The sequence below is a fragment of the Anabrus simplex genome, chromosome 7 (genome assembly GCF_040414725.1).
Source record: "Anabrus simplex isolate iqAnaSimp1 chromosome 7, ASM4041472v1, whole genome shotgun sequence".
NCBI classification, from domain to species: domain Eukaryota; kingdom Metazoa; phylum Arthropoda; class Insecta; order Orthoptera; family Tettigoniidae; genus Anabrus; species Anabrus simplex.
Genome location: NC_090271.1, coordinates 152953505 through 152980065, shown reverse-complemented (window position 1 = coordinate 152980065; position 26561 = coordinate 152953505). Strand labels below are relative to the sequence as shown.

At 40.9% G+C, this 26561-nt stretch overlaps 1 protein-coding gene across 1 annotated transcript in view; it reads left to right on the top strand.

The window, feature by feature from the left end:
* Window positions 1-23192, top strand: part of nan (transient receptor potential cation channel subfamily V member nanchung) — a 113314-nt gene extending 90122 nt beyond the window's left edge. The window contains exons 11-14 of the mRNA XM_067151956.2: window positions 7701-7882; window positions 10579-10695; window positions 18842-18967; window positions 23064-23192. Coding sequence (XP_067008057.2) covers window positions 7701-7882; window positions 10579-10695; window positions 18842-18967; window positions 23064-23192 — 554 coding nt within the window. The remainder of the gene's footprint in view (window positions 1-7700; window positions 7883-10578; window positions 10696-18841; window positions 18968-23063) is intronic.
* Window positions 23193-26561: the final 3369 nt, after the last annotated feature.

The following is a 26561-nucleotide window of genomic DNA, read 5'->3' as shown; positions in this document are numbered from 1 at the left end:
AAAAAATCCGAAACAGACTAATTCACGGACGTTGCTAACACCTCAATGGAAGCATTATTCCCTTTCATAAAAAGGAGGAGGAATAAAGTAGTAGGATTCTCTCGTTAGAGCCATTCTTCTTCTTCTTCTTCTTCTTCTTCTTCTTCTACTTCTACTTCTTCTTGCTGTTGATAAATGCATAAAATCTTTCGGAAATACATACCGCATAGTAACAGATTGCAAGTATAGGTATACAGTGTATCCCCGAATCGCTGTCCACTTGTTAAAGATATATCTCCTAGGTAAGCATGGGACGCTGGTGAACAGGGGTTTCAGGGGTAGTAAGAATGGTATCTAGTTAAGAATTGTGGCTATTTAAGTGTAGTAGTTTGTTCATCAAAATAAGTTGTGATGATCCGGAATACGACTAAAGAAAATACGTCCAACGGTTTGTTAGTATAGGGACATTGCATGGAATTACTAATGTCACATCCCTGACGTTTATCTTTCATTCTGATTCTTAATATCCAAACCATAAAATCCAAGTATCAAAAGAGGCTTCTTCTCTCTAATGACAATATAGATTGTTCTTGCACCCATATCGTGTATATAGGATATTGAAACACCAAATGCAAAAAGTTAGGGAAGTGAAAATACCACGATACGCGATAATTATTAAAGGTGGGTTTTATAGTAAACAGTGGCTGCATTAATGTTTTGACAACGCAAAAATGTTATCTTATTATCTTAATACTGGTACTATTGCTAATACAAAGTTTTAATAAATTAATATGCAGTTTTCGTTGGACTTCTTCTCGCTCTGCTTTCAGTTTTCATTCAGGCTATTTAACAACTTTGTACCGCTATAACACAAACCTCAATGATATCTTTCTTTATCTCTCGAGTTCGGTTGACCTTCCGCCGTAGCGTATGCAGTGATAAAGACGCCGCTCTCTATTCTGGAGTGCACGCCGTAGGATCTTTGGTGTCACATTACGGCAAGCAGCGATGATTCGTCTGCTAAGGACTGCAATGTTTTGTGGCCTGTTGCGATAGAGCTGCGCTGTAAGGTTTCCGGTTGAAATCACTGTATGGAGGTGAGGTCCGGCAAACGAGGGGGCCAGGATATAAGCTCACGGGAACCAATTCACCTCCATCGATAGATATTATGCAGACAAGCCTGCACCGTGAAGTCATTCTGTGTCGGTGCACCATCCGTCTGTAGCCAGTGATTTGTTGCCAGCTGCAGCGGGATATCGTCTAAAGATCACTGCCCATTAGACGAGTCTGCAGGAAGTCCAAGAAACGCTTTCCATTGAGATCGCCATCCTGGAAGACTGGTCCAAAAATTTTACACCGTGCATTAAGCTTCCACCTAATCTAAGTATGAGGCTCACAGAACCATCAAGAATTGCGATCTGCCATGTAAACAATGTTGCGCCGTTTTACTCCACCACTATTGGTGAAGGTACTTTCATTTGATCAAAGAACTTGACGGATGAAATCAGGCTGATGTTGGAAACAGTGTATTATCACTTTACAGTCGTTTGAAAGTTATTTTCTGCTAACGCTTGAACCAAATGAAGTTTGTATGGGGGCCACTTCTATACCTGAAGAATTCAATGAATGAAAGTATTTCTGAGTCCTAAATCGACTGCAGTTTGTCTGACACTATGTGGAAGTTTTCACGAAATAAAAATAGAATAGTAACAGTCTGCATAACATGGTGCATGGACTGGTCGTAGAGTTCCGTGCGTCGCTAGTCTCACAATCGTATGCCGGAAGACATGAAGCGCACACAAACGATATAGTGGGAACCATGGATGATACCGTGTGCGTACAGCAGAAAGGTTTCCTCCAACTCGACAAACTACTTGTACCAGCGTTGTTTGTGTACACATTAGTACTGTCGTAAAACACTCTCGTCCGAAAGAATCATCCCGACGAGAATATTCAGTTAAATTAATCTAGATTAATAAGACAATGTTTCTCGTAACGCTAGGACATGCTTACGTAGATATCCATATGCATTGCAGGTTTAAACATCTGTAGGCGAATCGGGGACTTCTCCGTAATAAACGCCATTCTCACAATTCGTACACAAAGCGTTGTTGCAGATATATCGGTGAAAGTTAGTGCCTAACAGATAATCTTAAGGTTTCTGATTCATAACGGACGAGATGTATATGTCTAGTATTACTTTTTTCGTTAGTGTATTCTATGGACCACGTTAAGCATCATTCTTTTCTGGTTCTTCTTCTTTCTTCATCTTTTCGGAATGGGCTTCTTTACGATTTTGCGCCAAGGGATTTCCGGTCCCTTTCCTTTTCGTGTGATCTTGGTTGATCGTTTTATCTCGTAATGCCGTAATTTTGTTGATGGTCACCCTATAATAATGTCTATTATATACTGCATCTTGTGGTATGTTCTTTTCCTCCGTGTCCTCCTTTACTCCTTTAAGCCAATTAATTTGTGTCTTCCTGCTCTTCATGTATTCCGGAATTCTCTTAGATTTAGTGGCATTCTTTTGATGTATCCGTAGAAACGAAATCTTCTCTTTTTAAATGATGTTATGATTTTCTCTGTCTTTTTGTATAATTCCGCATTTGGTCACAATCGAATTTTTTGTCCCAATTTCCTAGGTCTAGTATTTGCCTCAAGATTTTTCTCCATTTTTTCTAGTAAGCCCTTCCTGTTCATATGAAATACTTTCGACCGCACCCTAACTTTCTGGCTTTATCACAGTGCTGTAATGTCTGAGTTTTGTAGTTATTGAGACTGACATTTTTTTAAATAGATTGCGGCATAACTGATATGCTGTTTCCATCTTTCTTGCCCTTTACTGTAACGCTATTCCTAGTGGCCCTTTAAGAGGTATTATTATTATTATTATTATTATTATTATTATTATTATTATTATTATTATTATTATTATTATTATTATTATTATTATTATTATTATTATATACCGGTCAATTCACACAACACACTACACTGCCAACCACCACAGAAACACGCAATAGTGATTACATCCCTCCATATAGGGTTGGCGGCAGGAGGGGCATCCGGCCGTAAAACAGGGCCAAATCCAAATGTGCGACTCAGTTCGCACCCGCGACCCTACACGTGTGAGAAAAGCTGTAGGAAAAGAAGAAGAAGAAGAAACATAGTTGGTTAGTACACCAGATACACTTGCCTCGTACCAAGTGAAAGTGTGAACAATACCTGAAAGCCAGTCTTATATACAAGAACTGAAACGGAAGAAAGCAGTCCTACTTAATGTAATGGTAAAATAGTAGAGGTCTTATACCATGGGCTTTGCCCATCGCTTATGCTGTCATTTGGATTGCATATTCGAACAAACTGGACGACTATTCGGAGGCACTCTATATATTTGTCATTCGTTCTGTAATACAGTAATGTTTTCTTTTCCAACGCGAAAGTAAAATGGTAGATGCCACTACTTTAAACGAAGGCATAGTGAGGTAATTTTCAAAGCGTCTTTGATGTAGTTTAGTAACCATGGCCCGGCGGATAATAGAACTACTTCTGGGCGAGACAGCCGTTTATAAATGAACCAGACCATTCTTGAAAACTGAGTTTCCTTTCTTTCAGTCATGCCTGTGTGAAATATCACACCTGGTTTCGTCTCGTTCGTGTCTGACAGACCTGATCTGGGACAGAAATCGAACTCCCAGGCACGGCCATGATGTGAAGGCAGTCACTGGTCTTTCAAAACGTTTTTTCATAGGAAGAAATACGTCCATATCCGAAGGATGGGTCTAGGAGCAGGCAAACAGAGGAATTCGAGGACATGTGCAGTCCTCACAGGAAGCCCTGAGAAATGAGCTTTGGATAAAGGAAAGGACAGAAAGATTCCAAAGTCAAACGCAAAGAAACCTTAAACCCCTCAAAAGAAGAACCTGGAAGTAGCACGAAAAGGAGCCTAGAGTTTTCTGCCTCTTCCTCCGGGGATAAGGTACTTTTTTTCAGTTTGCTTTACTTCGCACAGACACAGATAGGTCTTATGGCGACGATGGGATAGAAAAGGCCCAGGAGTGGGAAGGAAACGTCTGTGGCCCCAGTTAAGGTACAGCCCCAGCTAGCATTTGCCTGGTGTGAAAATGGGAAACCACGGAAAACCACCTTCAGGGCTGCCGACAGTAGGGTTCAAACCCACTATCTCCCGGATGCAAGATCACGGCAGCGCACCCCTAACCGCACGGCCAACTCACCCGGTGTTAATGCCTGATCTGCAGGGGCATGAACAAGAAGGGAAAAAAGTGGATTCAATGTGAAAATATAAAAATTTATCTCATTGGTCCTGTGCTAGCAATGATCCACATTTCCTGTTTGTACTGTTCGAGTAAAATCGATAAATGAAACTCCACAGATGAATCAGATTGATCTCGCTTTGAACGCAAAACTGTCACTGTTGCAACTTACCCTTTTCATGGGGGTAAATTTCAACATAATACACTATTTCTAAGATCTCCCAGTACACACAAGTCAATAATTCAGAACATAATATGGAAAACATATTTCATAGTTAAATAGACGTAAATAATCCTTATTGAAATTTTGCTTTAAGAGACTGATAAAATAAAAATTAATATTATATTATTGTTGCATCTAGCCCCAGCTCCCCCAGCTAATTTCAAACCACAAAAGCGGACTTAGTTTATATTTGAATGCTTTTTCGACATTTTAAACGCTGACGGACGAAGGAGTGTCTCTTCCCTCTATGGTATATAACATGAATAAAAATATTATATTCAACTGAACTTAATTTATAATGATTTACAATGTTCATACAAATTTGTAAATGTGTATTCGTCGGTAACTCGTGCATTCGTCCGCTTCTGTGGTGTAGTGGTTAGTGTGATTAGCTGCCACCCCCAGAGGCCCGGGTTCGATTCCTGGCTCTGTCACGAAATTTTAAAAGTGGTACGAGGGCCGGAACGGGGCCCACTAAGCCTCGGGAGGTCAACTGAGTAGAGGGGGTTCGATTCCCTCCTCAGCCATCCTGGAAGTGGTTTTCCGTGGTTTCCCACTTCTTCTCCAGGCAAATGGCGGGATGATACCTAACTTAAGGCCACGGCGGCTTCCTTCCCTCTTCCTTGTCTATCCCTTCCAAACTTCCCATCTGCCCCCAAGGCCCCTGTACAGCATAGCAGGTGAGGCCGCCAGGGCGAGGCACTGGTCATCCTCCCCAGTTGTATTCCCGACCCAGAGTCTGAGCTCCAGGACACTGCCCTTGAGGCGGTAGAGGTGGGATCCCTCGCTGAGTCCGAGGGAAAACCGACCCTGGAGGATAAACAGATTACTACGAACGAACGAACTCCTGCATTCAATTTGAAATCTTAAAACCTTTATTCAAGAGTTTATCTACAAATGTACATGAAGATATTTTAATTCTTATGAATATTTCAAAAAAAATTATCATACCATGACGTTTTCTATTCGAGTTTTAGGCCGTGGCATTGTTTTATGTGCATTATAAACAGCTGGCCGACGCTTTGAGTACACTTCAGTATACTTGACAAAGGTGACATAGCCTAATTTTAGGCCCTATAGAATATATATATTATCGATACGGCCATTAATAACATAAATATATGTGAATTAAATTTTAGGCCTTCCCCGAAACTACCATTTTACTCAGCGTGAATAAAATGATTTATTGCCTAGATTGTAGTGGCTCATTCCCCAACTTTACATACCGATTTTCATTAAATTCTCTTCAGCCGCTTTCTTGTGATGACCGTGCATACAAACAGACAGACAGACCGACAGACAAGCAGACAGAAATTACGGAAAAGTAAAAAGTGCATTTCCTTGTTACTGCGGACATGACCGATACAGAAATACCATTCTTTTTAAATTCTGAGCAATGTACAGACAAAACTCTTATTTTATATATAGAGATTTAAAATTCGGGGACAAGTTTACCACAGTCTTTGCTTCATTTTCCAAATCTATTTTATCGGTGATGAAAATGACCAATTGAACGCACGCTGCTAAATCTCTACTGGAATCAGAAGGCATATTGTTGACTCGTTACAAAAAAGAAAAGTTACATAAAACAAACAAAAACAAACCCCATGGCACTACAGCCCTTGAAGGGCCTTGGCCTACCAAGCGACCGCTGCTCAGCCCGAAGGCCTGCAGATTACGACGTGTCGTGTGGTCAACACGACGAATCCTCTCGGCCGTTATTCTTGGCTTTCTAGACCGGGACCGCCATCTCACCGTCAGATGGCTCCTCAAATTCTAATCACGTAGGCTGAGTGGACCTCGAACCAGTCCTCAGGTCTAGGTAAAAATCCCTGACCTGGCCGGGAATCGAACCCGGGGCCTCCGGGTAAGAGGCAGGCACGCTGCCCCTACACCACGGGGCCGGCAGAGAAGTTACATGCCAACAATAATTTCATTTGGATGTTCAAAAGTGCGATTGATCTCATGTTTCTAGAATGCATCTATGTACTTACCCATTCATTTCTTATCAGACTGAGCCACAGCGAAGCGTGGCCGGGTTTAGCTGGTTCTATATAGAAGAACTGCGATTAAAAATACCATTACCTTTTACAACACAATGCCCAACTTTACATCAAGAACTGCAAGATGAAAAAGGCTAATACACCGGGCGAGTAGGCAATACGGTTAGGGGCGCGCAGCTGTGAGATTACATCCGGGAGATATTGGGTTCGAATCTGACTGCCGGCAGCCCTGAAGATCGTTTTCCGTCATTTCCCATTTTTACACCAGGCAAATACTGGAATTGTACCTTCATGAAGGCCACAACCGCTTCCTTCCCACTCCTAGGCCTTTCCTCTCCTAACGTCGCCATAAGACCTATCTGTATAGGTGTGACGTAAAGAAAATTGTAAAAAAAAAAATGTGAATATATGGATAGATTTTTCGAAACAGACGGTATGATGACATCACAATGGAAGAACTCTGACTATGAACTGCGCCATACCATTACAAGCTTCTTATTAAATGTTCATAAAACCATTGAAAAGGAGAGCCAAAACGGTAGGACTACGACAGGCATATCAAGACGAGTTATCTAACCTTTGTAATGAATGCTGCGGAGCAGAATGGGTACTCTAGTTATTATTATTATTATTATTATTATTATTATTATTATATTATTATTATTATTAGCAAAGTCGTACCGGGCGAGTTGGCCGTGTGGTTAGGGGCACACGGCTGTGAGCTTGCACCCAGGAGATAGTGGGTTCGAATCCCACTGTCGGCATCCCTGAAGATAGTTTTCCGTGGTTTCCCATTTTCACAGCAGGCAAATACTGGGTCTGTACCTTAATTAAGGCCACGGCAGCTTCCTTCCAACTCCTAGGCCTTTCATATCCCATCGTTGACAGAAGCCCTATCTGTGTCCGTGCGACGTAAAGCCACTGGCAGAAGAAAAAAAGTAAAGTCGCACACAAGGTATGTTGTATGTAAATGATTCTTCTACAACTACACCCTTGCAATGGACCCATACTGAAAGTAAGTAGGTTGTAGGAATGTGCCAAAGTTTTCGCAGTTTTTCTCGAAATCGCGTCAACTTCACTTGGTTCTCTTTAATGCGAGACCGTCCAATTTATATAGAAATAAGCAACTTTGCTGTTATAAACGTCTCCTTACAGTGACAATGACAGTGACTGTATCAACCAGTTGTACGTTGACATAATGAGTACTATGTTTTTTTCTAGCCTACTATATCATCTTCCTGTCGTTCGATAACCCCAACACACCGGAAGGTGTGGATGACACTGTGTCGAATCCAATGCCCAGCCCAATGGAATCTATTATGGCTATGTTTCTTATGTCCATGACCAACTTTGGAGACTACTTTGGAGCTTTCGAACGAACGGAGCATGAGTTCGTTGCTAAGGTAAGCTATTTATGAGAATCTTGGCAACCAATTAATATATTAATGAGTTTTAAAACCACCTTTTTCTGTTCCTTGGTACATGCAGTATTTTTGCATCTCTCTTTCTTAGCTACGACTAGGGCAAAAGTCTTGTTCTCGGACACTCTCGGCACTAAAAATCATACGCCATTTCAGAACAAAAGTATAGCTTTCACTGAAGATGCAGTTTCTTTTATGTCTTTGGTTGTATGGAAGCTATGAGGTATGGGTGGTGTTGAGCAATTTACATTCGGAGAATGACTAGTGTGTCTGGATGCTATGAAAAGTGTTATTCATGCAGATAATATTATCTAACTGTTCCATCTCCTAAACGGTGTGTGCGAAAATACCCCTAAGTAAATGATTGCATTGACGCACGCTCGATGAGGAGAATGGGATGTCGTTCAGTTTGGAGATTCGAAGTTCAAATCCTGACGAAAACAATGAATATCCTAAGTCACTTCTTTCTGCAGACTCCTCCCTCACTTACTCCAAGTAAATTGCGCAAGTGCACCTTATCGCAAGTCCGCCTTCGTAGCGTAACGGTTAGTGTTATTAGCTGCCGTCCTCGGGGGCCCGGGTTCGATTCCCGGTACTGCCAGGAATTTAAAACTGGCAGGAGGGCTGGTGTGTGGTTGAAATGGTACATGCAGCTCACCTCCAATGGGGGTGCCTGAAAAGAGCTGCACTACCTCAGGATGAGGACACGAGTTTACTTTACCTTATCGCAAGACCCATGGGCATCTCTCTCAATCCAATCATCAGTTCAAACATTCACCCGCATTGCAGTGATGAAGATTACACGGGTGAACGAAGGGGTTATCGGCCTCTGCGAAACATTGATAGAAAGGAGAAAGAGGAACAACACTAAAGTAAGCTTGAAGTTACATTGTGAAATACGAATAAAGAGGACATGACATTTCACTTATAAAATCCCACCTGTAATGGCAGAGATTCGAACCATGTTCACCTTAGTGAGAATCGAATTTGGTTATCGTATCCCAAATCAGGAAGTAGTCCGACGCCTGAAAGAATAATAATAATGTTATTTGCTTTAAATCCCACTAACTACTTTTACAGTTTCGGAGACACCGAGGAGCCGGAATTCAGTCCCGCAGGAGTTCTTTCACGTGCCAGTAAATCTACAGACACGAAGCTGATGTATTTGAGCACCTTCATATACCACCAGACTGAGCCAGGATCGAACCTGCCAATTTGGGGTCAGAAGGCCAGCGACTCAACCGTCTGAGCCATTCATCCCGGATCTGGAAAAGAAAAATACAGTTTTAGGTGTGGAAGAACATACATTTACAGTAAGAATTTTAGGTATAGCATTCAGAATGTTCACCTTTTTCTCAAACACAGGGTTTTAATCTTGCTGGACAAGTACCGGTATCAATTGCACCACGCATGATGATCCTGAAAAAATTGGCTGCGGCAGTCTTCAAGGCTCTCTTTTAACGATGAGTATCAAGGTGTCTCTTCCTGCAGACATTTTCTCTCAAGCACGGATTACATTTTGTAATCCAAAAGATTGAGACCTCGACTGCCAGATAGACCATCAGACGCGGAAATCAATTCATGAACATTTGCTTGCAACCATTCTTCAATGTTCTTGGCCTTGTGTGCTGGTTTGATTTAAGGGCTTTACAACAGAACATAGTACTGTATTTTGGTACACGTAAGTGGATGTTTTGAAACCCTTTTCACAAAAGTGATATCCTTAAGAAACTGCCCACCAAACCATCAGTGATGCCGGATGATAAGCTCCCTGGATTTTCGGAGCCACTTGATGAGCTGTGATTACACCTTGGACATAGACACGATCATCTTGATAGTTAAAGTGTGAAAACTTTGTCGTCAGTAATGAGAATTTTCCGATGAGCATTTGACCAACTTCTGCTTCCTAAATTGTGTTATTAGGAAGTGCCCAGAGCTGTGCAAAGTATCTTAAGGCCAAAGTCACTTCTTAGCACTCTGTACATTTTTTGTCTCGAAACGTTCATCTCGATGTCACGAGACACTGGATTCAAAAGAATTACTTTCGAGGTTAACGCAGACTGTTTACAGGAAAGGGTTTCCTATATCTCACCAAGCAGTGTCGCGGGAGAAATGCCGGAACTTGATGCGTAGTTTGTAGCAGTATTCGGCACTGGCAGAAATTATTGCATCACTCAAAGCCTCACAAAAATGACAATGACTTCATCCCAGTTTCCACCTTCACATGGAAACCATTCCTGCAATCCTTAGTTATCTATATTATTTCCCTTTTTTGCTCTTCGACTTATGACACACGATGTAAGTTCTTTATAAGACCGATGACTTCAATGTTTGGCCCTTTAAAATAGCTATCATCATCATCGTCGTCGTCGTCGTCATCGTTATCAGTAACTTGTAATCCCAAATGTTATCTTCCTATTCAACTTTTACACATATAATCTAAGGTTTAACATGTCAAATTCCTTCCTTCCTTCCTTCCTTCCTTCCTTCCTTCCTTCCTTCCTTCCTTCCTTCCTTCCTTCCTTCCTTCCTTCCTATTGTTAAGAGCAGTGTCTCATCCAGCATCACCTGAATTTCCTATTCCTGATGGAGGAGTTCTGGGTCTATTATTATTATTATTATTATTATTATTATTATTATTATTATTATTATTATTATTATTATTATTACAATTCTAGCTCATGTTCGTGGTCTATATGGTGATCGTTGCCATCCTGCTCGTCAACTTGTTGATCGCTATGATGGGAAACACATACCAGAAGATCGCGGAGACTCGCAATGAGTGGCAAAGACAGGTAAAAAGAATATTATAATTTGAAATCTTATAGTCTAATTAAGTATCCATATTTTCTTGATCTTAAGGCGTACTAGGAGCACAATTTCCATTAAGTGTGACTGCATTAAAGTTTCCCATTTTCACACCAGGCAAATGCTGGGGCTGTACCTTCATTAAGGCCACGAGTGCTTCCCTCCCTCTCCTAGCCATTTCCTGGCCCATCGTCGCCATATGTGTGTCTGTGCGACGTAAAAAATTGTAAATAAAAAAAAAATTGCATTAAACGAGTAGCGTTAGTTATCAACTTCATACTTCAGCAGAAGTCAAACACCAAGCCCAGTGGTGCAACAACCCCGAAGGGCCATGGTCTACCAAGCGACCGCTGCTAATCCTGAAGGCCTGCAGATTACGAGGTGTGGTGTGGTCAGCATGACGAATCCTCTCGGCTGTTATTCTTTGCTTTCTAGACCAGGGCCACCATCTCACCGTCAGAGAGCTCCTCAATTGTGTGTTGTGTAGCCCATAGCTGTGTTTAAATCCAGTGGTCCATGCACAGCTGCCGTATGAGGTGACTGCACTTGGGGAAGTGAAAGTGAGAATTAGAATCCCAGGTACAGCAACGGGCCAGGCTGCCTACTGTGTCATAAGAAAGAGAGATACTTGTAAATAGGTAGCAATTAGTGAGTGTGGCCATCTATATATATAAAATAAGAGTTTTGTCTGTACATTGCTCAGAATTTGAAAATAATGGTATTTCTGTATCGGTCATGTCTATAGTAACATGAAAATGCACTTTTTACTTTTCCGTAATTTCTGTCTGTCTGTCTGTCTGTCTGTCTGTCTGTCTGTCTGTCTGTCTGTCTGTCTGTCTGTCTGTCTGTCTGTCTGTCTGTCTGTCTGTCTGTCTGTCTGTCTGTCTGTCTGTCTGTCTGTCTGTCTGTCTGTCTGTCTGTACACGCATCACGAGAAAACGGTTGAAGAGAATTTGATGAAAATCAGTATGTGAAGTCGGGGGATGAGCCTCTACAATCTAGGCTATAAATCATTTTGCTCACGCTGAGTGAAATGGTAGTTTAGGGGAAGGCCTAAAATTGAAATCTCAACTATTTATGTTATTAGTGGTCTAGTGAAAATCGGTATGTGAAGTCCGGGGATGAGCCTCTACAATCTAGGCTATAAATCATTTTGCTCACGCTGAGTGAAATGGTAGTTTAGGGGAAGGCCTAAAATTGAATTCTCAACTATTTATGTTATTAGTGGTCGTATTTTAAAGAAAATGGGTATGCAAAGTTGGGGAATAAGTTGCTACAATCTAGGCTATCAATAATTGTATTCACGCTGAGAAAAATGGTAGTTTAGGGGAAGGCCTAAAATGTAATTCTCAAATATTTCTTATTAGAGGTGTAATCGATGAATGCTACATAACTAAGGTTATATAGTATTAAATTTCCTATTATTCATGTCTTATACATTGTTACCGTACTGGCTATGATCACAAAGATATTCATGAATTTGGATTTTTGTTACTAAGTACATATCAGCGCCGAGTAACGAGAAAATGGGTAAACAGTATTTAATGAAAATCGGCATGTAAAGTCGGTGAATAAAAAACTACAGTTTATGGTATAAAATATTTTACAAATCACAGAGTCGAAAGAAAACTAAATGTGAAGGCCTACAATATAGAAAGCTCATAACATTGATCAACAATAACATTACATTGACCATTGTTTGTCGTGATGTGCTTTGTGTCTTCTGTTGCCCCTCATCTCCGGTAGATAGGATTACTGCTGTGTACAGAGTATTTTTTATTTGATTTACGTTGCACCGACATAGATAGGTTTTATGGCGACGATGGGATAGGAAAGGGCTAGGAGTGCCTTAGGCCTTAATTAAGGTACAGGCCCAGCATTTGACTGGTGTGAAAGTGGGAAACCATGGAATACCATCTTCAGCGCTGCCAACAATGGGGTTCGAATCCATTATCTCTCGGATGCAAGCTCACAGCTGCGCACCGCTAACCACACGGTCAACTCGCCCAGTCGTACAGTGTGTAACAGCCTGTCTGAATATTGAAGGGAAGTAGCTGGGGAGTTAGATAACCTTCTTCTTTAGCATGCCATTCCCCTGGTTTATAAATTTTCTGATACTACTGGTACGTAACACACTGGATCATCATAGCATTCGGGCTATTCAATCCCTACTCTGAGGCACTGACTGGAATGAACAATGTGCATATTTAGCGGAATAATGGCAGATGAGTGTTCATGGCAATCTGCGGCCTGGTCATCCCAGCTCTGGAACTTTGGACTATTAGATTGGCACCGCAATCTAACCGCAGCACTGTTCGTTAAAAGTGATAAAACGTGCGGCTTTCCATTTGATCGAGTATTTTATATGATAGCATTGCTTTTAATCGCTACATTCATACTTACGTTTTTGTAATGACCTATGTTGATTTCAGGTTAGGAAAACCACAAAGTCAGTCTTTCTGAGAATCCCGTAGCGAAGCACGGGTACATCAACTAGTTGATAATAAAAGGAAATGTATGAAATTTGTATGAGTAGAAAAGAAGAAAAGTTGGGAAGAATTTACACAAAAGATGGAAACAAATATAGTGCGCAGTTATAGAAAGCTGTATGGAATTATACAAAATGATAGGAAACAAAGAGTTTATACAAAGCTGATAAAGAAGGAAGGTGGAGAGTTGAAAACACATCCAGAAAAAAGAAAGAGGGATGGATGGAGTATTTTGATAAACTGCTGTATGTGAGAAATTGTGTGCAGAGGAGACAGTAGTAATACGGTGTGATGGCTCAACAGTAGAATATGGATAATTAAAATTGTGTGGGTATATATGTGCGTATGTATGTGCATTTCCTGGGACATCCTGAAATAAAATGGAGTAATGAAAGAGATGGAGTGTTATTCATAAGAGTATTGTAAAATTAGGACTAATAGACAATACCATATGGTGGATAAGAGAGGCACGGTGAAGTTTTTGAAAAGCAATGACCAACGGAAAATGGGTTTAAGACCATTGCTGAGGAGTGTGAAAATAAGTATGGACCTTTAAAAATGGTAAGGAATGTTGCAGACCTATTATATTATAATAGGGGAATAAAGAGATTAAGAAGGAGGTGCAGTTTAGAAAGAAACATATTCTTCATTCCTTTTCCCATAACCGTTTTAGCAAAAAAGTCAGCTAAGGATATCAATGATGGCAAACATAATTGGCAGCTGTATGAATTTTAGGGAGCATTTGAAGGGTTTATATAGATGTATTAAGGCAAAAATAGGTTCCAGGAAGGATATCAGCAAGGTGAGTGTATATGTGAGGACTTACAGATGGCAGAAGTATTCGGTCAGCAGTATGTATATGTAGTTGGATATAAGGATAATGTCCAGATAGACAAGATGACTAATACTGGCAAAGTACTGAAATTTATGTATGCTGATCAGGACATTTACAAACAGATACACAATTTGAAAGCTAGAAAGGCATCTGGAAGTGATAAGATTTCTGTGGATTTATTAAAGGGCACGGTTGGGATATAGTGCTCTATCTGAAATACATACATTACTATTTAATTACTGTTTGCATAAAAGAGCAATAGGCCACCAATGAATGGAGAGTTGTAATAGTAGCCAGGGAAAAGGTGACATACAAGTGTATGCACCACAGACAGGGAACAAAGAGGAGGATATTGAGGAATTGCTGGAGAAACTAGAAAAGAAGGTAACTGATATGGAAGTGATTATAATGGGAGACTTAAATGCACAAATGGGAAACAAAAGACAAGGAAAGGAAGAAGCAATTGGACCCATTGGTAATCCCTCTTGACCATAAATAGTATTGTTGAACATAAAATAGTTGTTTCTTGTTACGAACTCTAGAATTTTCATGAACTGGTCAATCTCTAACTTCCCTTGAAGACCTTGACTGATTAAATTTGTTCTAATAACATCTATCGTTTTATTGACCAGGATATTTGCATACATATTAGTTATGTCAAATGAACATAAGTAATGATGGGGCTGAAACTTTTACAAAAATCTACCAAATTTCTTATTATTTACTTATTGTGAAACTTATAGTTGTTAGAAAGAAACCTGTGTATAAATTTTGAGATTGTATATGTTGGACTGTTCTAACTGTGGTCTAACAGGTACTCCCACTTTATGGATTTTAGGCAACGCTCTTGCTGTAGGTAACCTGGGGTTCATATTTATCATCTTCTGAATTTCGTCTTCATTGAAGATGAACGTAGAATTTTTCAATAGAGATTTTAAACTTTTTGTATCCTAGCTGTGGGGTCTTTATTGACTCTGGAAAATGACTCGTCAGGGAAAAAATTTATATTTTTTCAATGTCATCTTTCCTATCCAATATGACCATACAATTAACTTTATCTGCCTCAGTCACAATAATGCTATTGTCTTTTACTTTATTCCAAAGATCCTTGTTACATTTAACCTTGTCAAACTGAATATTGGTTTTAAGCTGACTAACTGAGAGTGTCTTTTCTCTATTTAGTACCTAAGAGAATCTACAGGGAGTTTTTGGATTAGATTCTGCATATATATTTATATCTTTTGCGTTCTCAAATAGTCCTTTACTGAACAATGAGTTTTGTAATCTACCACGTGATTTTATGGCTGATGGTCTCAAATAGAGACGAAACATGTCCCTAAATATATTTAATATGTTTTTAATTAAATTGTTTTTCACTTGTAAAGTGATGTGTATTGATTGTGTGGACCAAAACCTAACAGCGTTTCTTAGTTTTAACTGTATCAATACGGATCTATACAATGAATTTCGTAAATTGTACCAACCCCACAAGCCTGCTGGGAGGTCCCAGTTCGTGTGAGTCACTAGCCCCTTCCTGGAAGTACCGAAAGGGGATACCATGGGGCTGGCACATAACATTGCCCCCCTTCGAAAGGTGATCGTCCCGATCAGTTACCTGCTCACAGCTGTTCTTCGGTATGGCGCCCGTCGGTCTATATGTATCACCTTTATCTTACACCTTGGCCTTCGTCGTACTCGATAGCGAACATCATTTATTCCTCTCAGATCGTGGTAAGGGCTTTTCCACGTCCTCTGAAGCTTGAAAGAAGCATTTCTTCCATACAGGGTTATGGAGCCATCCTAAGTCGTCCTCTTGATTTCCCGTGGTGTCCCCTAGTTGTCATGCCGCACCTCCACCCGGTCGCTCTCTATGCTCAAACTCTTCTTGATAGCTGGGCCCACATCCTCCGGTCACCTTGACAGATCCAGGCAGTACCTATCAGTCGGGTTAGGATGGTCTTCAGGCTGGCCGAACCCTAAATCCACTGGAAGGTGCAGCTTTATTTCACCCGGTGTCCTCGCTGGAGTAGATCCCTTCACCTTGTGCACTGTGGACTGGTAATCCAGGGGGACCAGGGGAAGGTGATGATCCCTGTCTTTTTGCGTTTCCATCCAGGCATCACGGCTCCAGTTTCCTTCGAACTCCACGGTCGTTATTCGGCAGGGAACTTCATGCTCGGCCTTCCTCCTGGAACAGAACTTGCAGCTTTTTGGGCAAGCTATTTGGAACACAGCGTTGACGTGCGGAACATGCTTTGTCTCATGAAGACCCTCGTCGACCTTTCCCTGTCCATCACCCATCCTCTTCTGGCCACCCTCTGTCTTCTTCCGGTTATCTTTGCTCTTCTCCTGGCCGTCTTCCATCATCGCCTGGTGGTCTTCCGACGTCATCTGACCGTCCTCCATCTTATTATGGTCACCTTCAGTATCCTTTCGGTTGTCTGCCAGCATCTTCTGGCCATCTTCCGCCTTCTGGCCGTCTTCTGTCCTTTTCTGGTCATCTTTCACCCTCCAACTTCTTCTAACCATCCTTTATATATTTTATCATCTCCTTCTGGCTTTCAGCTATCCTCTCCTGGCTTTCTTCCATCTTCTTATAGCCTTCTTCTAACTTCTCCAACGTCATTTTCTGGCCTTCTTCTGTCTTCTTTTGCCCGTCTTTCATCTACTTTCAATTGTTCCATCTTCTCCTTAATCTTCTTCATCATATTGAAGAGCGCATTTAACTAAGCCTCCATTTTCATGTGGCCTCTCGTCTCAACTAGTATGCAGTAATTAACAGAAGATGAAAATGTAAAGTTTTATACGTGTGTATTCACTATACACCGATGTTCTGGAATGTTCCTGATGGTAGTTGAAATCTTTAGTATTTGGTCCGCTGATTCACGATGATTACAATGATGTATCGCAGACGGGGTCTATCTAACTTCTGACACCAATTTGTTACGAATAAAACTCTGTCTGTTTCATTACTCCAATTTATTTCAGGATGACCCAATAAATACACACACACATATATACCCACACAATTCTAATTAACCATGAATGGCCACACTCACTAACTGCTGTCTATTTCAGGTCTCTCTCTTCCTTATGGCAAAGTAGGCGGCCCGGCCCGTTGCTATACCTGGGACGCGAATCCTTACTTTCACTTCCCCAAGTCCAGTCACCTCATATAGCAGCTGTGGGTAGATCACTGGATCTGAACAAAAGGCTACGGGCTACACAATACGCGATGACTTTTCTTTGACTCGATTCCAGAGACAGCCCAATAATTCACACAGTCACATGCAGTGAAAACTAACCAGCTCAACAGTATTCAACAGCAGGACGATAGTTACAACAAAATATATTAACACAGGTCCATTTACCTTCACACTCACGATAGCGGCTTCCCTCAGTGACTCACGTCGAGCCTCAGCCCACAGAAATACATGAACACACAGTACAGTCTTCTGTTCCGTCGTCTCCAGCCCACCCACTCACTGGTCTCTCCGACACCATAACAACAGCTCCTCGTTTAGACCTCGGTTGGACACCAGCGACAGCCAACACCTCTGTCGCCCTCAGGCCAGTCACCGAACCTCAACACACTGACTTCACCACGGAGTCCAACAATGACCCTCAATCCAGCACCAACACTGGCTCCACCACGGAGCCCAACACTGTGACTCTAGTTCCACCATGGAGCCCAACTCTGACCGACCCCACCCCACAAGCCGGTTGGGAGGTCCCAAGTCATGTGAGTCAGTAGCCCCTTCCTGGAAGTGCCAAAAGAGGCAACCATGGGGCTGGCACGTAATATTTCTTTCAGTTTCATTTATTTTTGACCATGACAAAGACAGTTTTATGATCACTTATACCATACTTATACTTTAGTTACTCTACAGGGGTATTCTTGTTTTATCAGCACCTCGTCTAGAAGATTTTACCCTATAGCTGGATCTATCGTTTTCTGATTCAACTGTCCTTCCCATATTAACTTATTCATCATTATTGTTGGTCATGCTTTCTGACGTTTGCATTCCCTTTCCAGTTAACACTTGGCAAGCTCAGATCACCCACTACAATAACACTTCATTCTGTGTTGTTCCCCAAATAGCCGATTAACTTATCAAATAATTCCGCACCAACATCAGCGCTAGCCTTCCCAGGTCTGTACACCCCATAAATATCCAGTTGCCGGTTATCTTTAGAAATTAGTCTTACACCAAGGATTTCGTGTTTCTCATCCTTAACTTTTTCATACCTTACAAATTCTTCTTTCGCCAGCAACAGTTTAACAGTTACTGCCTGTCCAATTATCGAGGGCAACTGTGCTGTTAAAACTCACTCTGTTAGCAAATACACTTCCACACCACACAGATGCGGTCTACTCTGACAACACAAACCTATCTGGTGGGTTGTGGCCACTTTGATGCTTGCAGGTAGATAGAGGAAAGAGACACCGCCACACCTATTCCTCCCTCTCTTGTCTATAACTGCCATGACCCTTCCTCGTGAGTGCTATATAGCACAAAACTTTGAAACTACACAAATAGACAACGAAATTGTGCTTAACACTATTTTCAAGTTTTTTCACTGAGGACATTTTAGTAAGTGTCTATTCAATTAGAATCGTTATGGTTGCTCAACGCAGGTATCTCTCCCCAACAACCTTCAACAACAATACTGATCATCCTTTTACTCCAGAAATAACTTGTGCTTGTAGCAATTCTGTTAATTTGTAAGGATAACCACCATATATTTTACTCAAGTACGATTACACCTATCCAATTACTATTGAGTGTTTCTCTGATTTGTCACCAGTGGGCGCGCATTGTGCTTGTGGTGGAGCGAGGTGTCAGCCCGTCGGAGAGACTCAAGAAACTCATGTGGTACTCGCAGCCCATGTCAGATGGAAGACGCGCACTGGTTCTGAGACTCAACCAGACGGTATGTCATATCAGTTATGTCATTCAAGTTCAACAGACTGTTCGTTCATCCAGAACTGGATCTCAGCATGTGCAATAGCACTATTATTACACTGATATGATGGCAGATTGATGATACAAAATACTCACAGTATCCTCTCACTGTCGTTTAAGGTCGACTATATCCCTCCGTGTCCTACCTGAGCCCTGTATTGCTTTCATTTACTTGTACCATTCTCCTTGCTTTATACATTTCCTAGTCGACATCCTTTGTTCCACTTTTGCCTTATATGCCTTTCTTTTACCGATACCTTCATTCTCTAAAGAGTTGTATACGGTGGTGGACAAAGATTTCTATTCATTTAATATGAACCTTCCATTCCTTCTGTCCCTTCCGTCCCTGCCACAGAATGCGTATGTCAGCAGCGAGGAATGCGGTGCGCCATTAGCTTGGAGTGAGGCCATACTTCTATTGTTTTGTCTAAAAGTTCAATCTTACACAGAGTTTACACGAGTACAGTAGACTGGACAATACAGTGAGCCAAGACAATATTTTCCTCGTGTGAACGAACTAACCGAGGACAGGACAATGAATACGCTACTGTCTTATGAGTTAGCCTCGCTTCCTATCTATCGGGAAAGAATGTTAGAGTAATTTGTAGTTTTTCTCTGGCGGGTATTGCTTCTCTCATTAATGTATCGTTACGTTGAATCATCGGTGAGACCTTCCCCAGGTCTTCAAAACATTCAGTTGACATCTTCATGCACATTTTATATTCTTGAGGATCTTCTAATTCTTTTAATAATAAAGACGATCTTAATGAAGATCTGCGTGACAACCATTTCCGTAACCACAATCTCTTCTTATTTTTAGTTATAACGTCTTCAACTATATCTAACACATCTTCGTATAAGATATGAATCAATTAATTTTCCTTGAAGAGCACGGCGTCGTGGATCCATTTTGATGGCGGAAAGCGGACGACTTGATACTGTCTTGTCCTGCGCAAGGGAACTGTTCACGTAGCACAGGACAATACAATATTGTCCTGTCTTGCATACTGTCCTCGTGTAAACTCGGCTTTAACCTTATCGTATACATAAAGAAACTTGGTGGGGGGGAGGGGCAGTAAAAGACCTTCATACAATAAGAACTTCCGGCAGTGATCACTGTCATTTGTTAATCAAAAGCAGACGATTATATTTGTTTTCTGTTTTTTAAACTGAATGTCGTGTGACTGAAAAGTTTCTTTCAACAGTTATCCTTATCACATGTTCATTCTTCAAGCAATCCAAATAATATCTATTCGACAGTATAAAATTCATGATTTAACCATTTTTTGTAGGAATATGCTTGGAATGGTAACTATAGGATGCCTGCCCGGGGCCCTCTATTGCATTCATTTTTACTTGTACCATTCTCCTCGCTTCCATATTTCCCTGTCGACATCCTTTGTTCCACTTTTGTCTTATATTACCTTTACCTTTTATACCATCTATAGAGGTGATCTGGTTTTATCAGCATCACGTCTAGAATATTTTTCCCTTCAGTTGGTTCCATCACTTTCTGATTAAGCTGCCCTTCCCATATTACCTTATTCATCATTTGTTGGTCATGCTTTCCGTCATTCGCATTTCCCTTCTAATTAACATTTCTTTTACCTGGGAATATGTATTTATTAATAAGAACCATGCATGTCTATTTCACTTCTTGCTATTACAGAGCAAGAAATATCGTGAAGTATACACATATCGAAAATAAACAATAAGCAGATAGTAACTTGTCTGATATATTCGTGTATATCTTTGTGTACGGTAACCCTCTCGCCCCTTAAGCATTTAACCAAATGGCAGTTTTCATTTATATTACAGCATAGTAGGGTAAAGTAGTTGTTGACGACAAGATTTCGAAGAAGCTCTTTTAATAATAATATGACAGCAATCACCTTCAGGGATACTGCATTAACTGAATACAAGAGACACTTTCATAAAATTAAAACAAACAACATTCGCCTTGGAAAGAGCTAATGAAGAGAGCATCCTTGTAAAAAATAGAACATTGACAAAGGAAAATTATTTTTAAACTTTTTATTAGTAAACAACTAGAAAATCATACATCTTAGTGAAAAAGTGCTGGGAACAAAAACATTTTTTTAACATCTGTTCAAATGAATAGATATAGTTTTAAAATAGGTTAAAATATGTAAATCCATTTTACTTCCCATTCCACCACCCCATTCAACCATCCACACGGGAAATGAAGCTGATTTCTTGCAATAAGTAGTATGTTCCGAGCTGTCAGTGGAGAGATGGCATGGAAAGACATCAGTAGATGAATAAGTTTGAGTGGTGTCTTTTGAAGTAGGAAAGATCACAATATGAAGATAAAGCTGGAATTCGAGAGGGAAAAATGGGGCAAATATTTGTTTATGGGAAGGGGAGTTAGGGATTGGAATAACTTCCCAAGGGAGATGTTCAATAAATTTCCAATGTCTTTGCAATAATTTAAGAAAAGGCTAGGAAAACAACAGATGGGGAATCTGCCACCTGGGCGACTGCCCTAAATGCATATCAAGATTGATTGATTGATTGATTGATTGATTGATTGATTGATTGATTGATTGATTGATTGATTGATTGATTGATTGATTGATTGATTGATTGATTGATTGATTGATTGATTGATTGATTGATTGATTGATTTGCGGAAAATCCTAGCTCAACGACAATGCACTGATACAAGGAAGGATCAAATATAAACAGGATTCTATTTTTTATATAAATTCATTTATTGAAAAATACAAGCCAATTACAATTTATTTTTCCACATAGTTCCCTGCTTTGGAAATGCATTTGTCCCAGCGTATGGGCAGCAATTTGATGCCCTCATCATAAAAAGAACAGGGTCGTGTCACCAGCCAGTTGCGCACAAGTCTTTCACACTCTCATCATCTTCAAATCGTTGCCCCACCTAGAGCTTCTTTAAGCGGTCCGAACAAATGAAAATCACAGGGCAATAAGTCCGGGCTGTAAGGAGGATGATCAAGTGTAGTCCAGTGCATTTCCTGTAGCTTGGAGGCAGTTAGAGTTGCAGTATGGGGCCGCGTATTATCGTGGACGAGGATGACCTGTCGAATCAGTTGGTCTCGTCTTTTGCAGTGATATGCAACCCTTGCCTTGTTCAACAGCTCGCAGGAGTAAGCAGCATTGATTGTGCGTTGCTCATGCAAAAAATCTATCAGCAAAATGCCTTGCCGATCGAAGAAACAGTTGCAAGAACCTTGCCAGCTGACAGTCGAGTCTTGGCTTTCACTGATGCTGCCTCCTCTTCCCTCTGCCACTCCTTACTGGCTTGTTTGGATTCGGGAATGTAGTTGTGGACCCGTGTTTTGTCGCAGGTGACGATCCAACTCAAAAATGCAAACCTTCTTCCGCAAACCTTGCCGTAAGCCTCTGACAGACCTCCAAACGTCTCAACTTCAGATTTTCAGTCAAAAGGCGAGGGACCCATCTAAAACAAACTTTACGGAACAGCAGGTCATTTGTGCAGATTGCTTGACAGCTCCCATAACTGATTCCGACTTGTTCTGCAATTTCTTATACTCTCACCCGTCGATCATCATCAATAATGGCTTTAACCACATGAATGTTTTTGTCGGTAATGTTGGTCCGCGGACGGCGATCGTGTTGCTGATTTTCCACACGTTCTCGTCCTTCCTTGAACGTTTCATGCCAGGTAAACACATGCGTCCTTGACAATGTTTTATCACCGAACTGTGCAGTCAATCCCTGGCAAATTTCCGCTGCTGTAACTCCTTTACGAGCAAGATATTTTATAATTATGCGTTGCGCAGTGGGGGGTGGGGGAGGGGTGCACCTGTTGCTGCTACAACGTCAGTGTTACTGACAAAAGGGCGGGAAATATCTAACAGCACACTCTCCCCACTCCTGACAGTCCCGGCTAAGCATGGCAGAAGCGCGGGGCCAGTTGATGTTCAGGAACAAAAATCCCGTTTATATTTGATCAACCTTCATAGAATAGTGATCGGAAGTATAAGGTCGACAAACTCGAATACTGACAGATCACTATATTTGGATATATTATTTCTTTTCTACAGGAGGAAGGCAAGGCAGACATGAAAGAGATCCTGGAGATGAAGAGATGCCATGACAGAATCGTTAAGAAGAGACAGCGTGGTCTTAACAAGCTCTCCGCTACTCCAAGTCCCAAGAGATCTGTGATTTAAGACCTTCAAATAACAACAGAATTAAAAGAGTCTCCTAAAATTTTGGTTACAAAATTTTACAGGAAGCCTCTGTTTTAAAAACTTGTGCTACAGCACAACCAAGTGAATGCGGTTCTCACTACAGTTTATCAAACACTATATTCACTGAGAGATCAGTATGGATGCCTTCGCGAGGTCTTTTAAGAGGTTCCCAAGAGATCGCTATGGATCCACTGGAGAGAATTTACTATAGGTATTCTAGAGAGATGTTTAGTGACTTCTCAATAAGTTGTTAGGATTTTAGGTGATACCACATAAGTTTCTGAAGCGATATGTTTAGCGGCTTTCTGAATTGTCACTTGGAATTCCAGAAGATATATCTAAGAACTTCTCAATAAATGACTTAAGGTTTAATGCGATTTTGCTAGATATTCTCCTTAAAGCCGCTTTGGGAATCTCAAAGATCTCTAAGATGTATGTAGCAGGTCCAACAGAAGGTTCCCCAGGGAATCACTCGATGTTCTGTAAGACATGTTAAGGAATTCAGAGGACAAAAAAGTAAGAAACTCCATTACGTTATTTTATCTTCATGTTAAATGATGGAAAATAAATGTTGTCTTATATACTTATCTTAAGATGAAAACTTCAGACTAATATTTAAAAAAATATATGTGATGTGTATTTTCTGTACCATTCTTGAGATTTTAAAACATTTTTGAAGGGAAGGATTACTTTGAAGAATGGGAAGTTCAGCTTAACTACATCTTTCTCCTTAGATTATGTCTTCTAAAGGATGATATTTGTTTGAAATACAGAAAGTACTACCTACTCTACACTTCACTTTAGTCATAAGAAAAGAAGATAGAAATTTAAATAATGAAATGCAGAGTCTGTGTCAAATGGATCGCATTTGGCCTTGGTGAGGTTACTCAGACTTTTCCAACCAAGTGGCTGCTATGTTGTCGCATAATCCCACCCACTCAGTGGATACAATTTAACCGTATTAAAAATCACTTGTCCAAGAACAAAATTTTACTTCACTAAAATAGCAAAAATGTAAACAGCTTCACATCAAACACGGGTTATAATGTCATCAAATATGTATTACATTGCAAGAGTTCCTCCAGGGCAGAAGACTTTAAAAAGGAAGCAGGTCACACTGAATAGGTATATGCATTTTTAGTTTATGGGTTTTCTGAAGTACTGAATGTGTACTTAATGTGATAAATTACAGTGGCGGCTGGTGGTATCTGACGCTGGGTGTTGCACCAACATTTCCAATGTCACATTTTTATAGCTTACAGAAATAACAAGAAACTCTATTAATATTAAGTAATGAACTACATTCCTACTAAAACTGTAATATATCTGGCAATGAAATGAAATGGCGTATGGCTTTTAGTGCTGAGAGTGTTCCGAGGACATGTTCGGCTCGCCAGGTGCAGGTCTTTCGATTTGACACCCGTAGGCGACCTGCGCGTCGTGATGAGGATGAAATGATGATGAAGACGACACTTACACCCAGCCCCCGTGACAGAGAAGTTAACTAATGATGGTTAAAATTCCCGACCCTGCCGGGAATCGAATCCGGGACCCCTGTGACCAAAGGTCAGCACGCTAACCATTTAGCCATGGAGCCGGACTATCTGGCAATTACAACCCAGGAAATAAGAGGCTAATTATACACTGTAACTACAGTTACTTTTAATAAAAACATTATTGGCTTTATGTCCCACTAACGACTTTTTAATATTTTCGGAGACGCCGAGGTGCCGGAGTTCTTTCACATGCCAGTAAATCTACTGACACGAGTCTGAACACCTTCAAATACCACCGGACTGAGCCAGGATTGAACCTGCCACGTTGGGGTCAAAGCCAGCGCCTCAACCACCACTCAGCCTGGCACAGTTACTTTTGCCTCACTTGAATTGAAATGTTGCCGTCCTTTATTTCATTGAAGCAAGATGTTGGTAATATTATGGGTGGTCTGGTATGGCGTGGAAAAGAAATTACCCAGCAAGTTGGCCGTGCGGTTAGGGTCGCGTAGTTATGAGTTTGCATTCGGGGTATAGTGGGTTCGAACACCACTGTCGGAAGCCCTGAAAATGGTTTTCCGCGGTTTCCAATTTTCACACCAGGAAAATGCTGTGGCTGTGCCTTAATTAAAGCCACGGTCGCTTCCTTCAAACTCCTAGCCTTCTTCTATCCTATCGTCGCCGTAAAACCTATCTGCGTCGGTGCAACGTAAATTAAATCTGTAAATTTAATACAATGGAAATGAATTGCCTTTGCGAGAGGAGAGAAAGTAGGATGAAGTAATCTCCGCAGAGTAGAGCAATCTAACGGGGACATTTGGAACTGTTCCTCGATAGGGGACTTGCTAGTCTCGTGCAACTCCCTGAGACCGATACTGCGAGCATGCTACCTGATGCTATGCAGGCTTAGTCCTTGCTGAGGTTCATAGCGCCGCGCTGTCTGCTAGGAAGTTGCCGTAGGAAAGCAAACCCCCTGAGTTTGATTCGAAGCCAGCAGCGTTTGTTGGTCCGTTACGAAGCATTAGTATAGCGAACGACCGAAGATGGTTGATTTTAACATATTTTCGAATATATGTTAGGTTTATTAAACTAAAACATTAGAAGAAAAGGCGACAAATGAAGTGCAAAATTATTGGGAGTTGTGCAACTCTGCAACAATACCACGCACCGCCCCTGATATTGGTATGTGGTTCCCACTTGTAAAAAAGAACAACAGATTCAACATGAACTCCTCACACAATCTTTCCAGTACAGCACACATCTTTATAACTAGGAAGCAAGAGAATAGAAACATATAGGTTAAGAACCTTCAAATATACTTATAAAAGCCGCTAGAATATAGATTTATTTCCGAGGAATTTTTACTATACAGATGTAAAGTTTTATTTTCAAAACCTCACATGCATGGTTACGTAGCGCATTCCCATCTACGAAATCTCACTGTAATATTTGTTCCAAATGGAACAAATGGGGTGCTTTTACACAAATACGGTAAAGTCGAAAATATGCGATAAATTAAGAAATAGTACGAAATATTTTACTTGCAGAGAATGATATGGATACGTACTTTACTACCTTACAACTATTTCCTTTTCTGCTACGTCGCGGTGCTTTCGCATATGTTGTTTATCTAACACTTTCGTGTGTTTGCTCACTGAAATTGTTTGCATTAATTAGGTGTCGTTTTCTTCATGTTGCTCATCCGTTTTTTGCCATAAGTCATTCATTAAATGGTATATTTACTGGTCCAGCGTTCACGCTGTTTTGCTGTTTGAACTGCCCGCGCTAGTTCTATGGACAAAGATAATGAGAATTCACAGACATAGCACTCCTATTCGTCGGTGCTAGCCCTGGA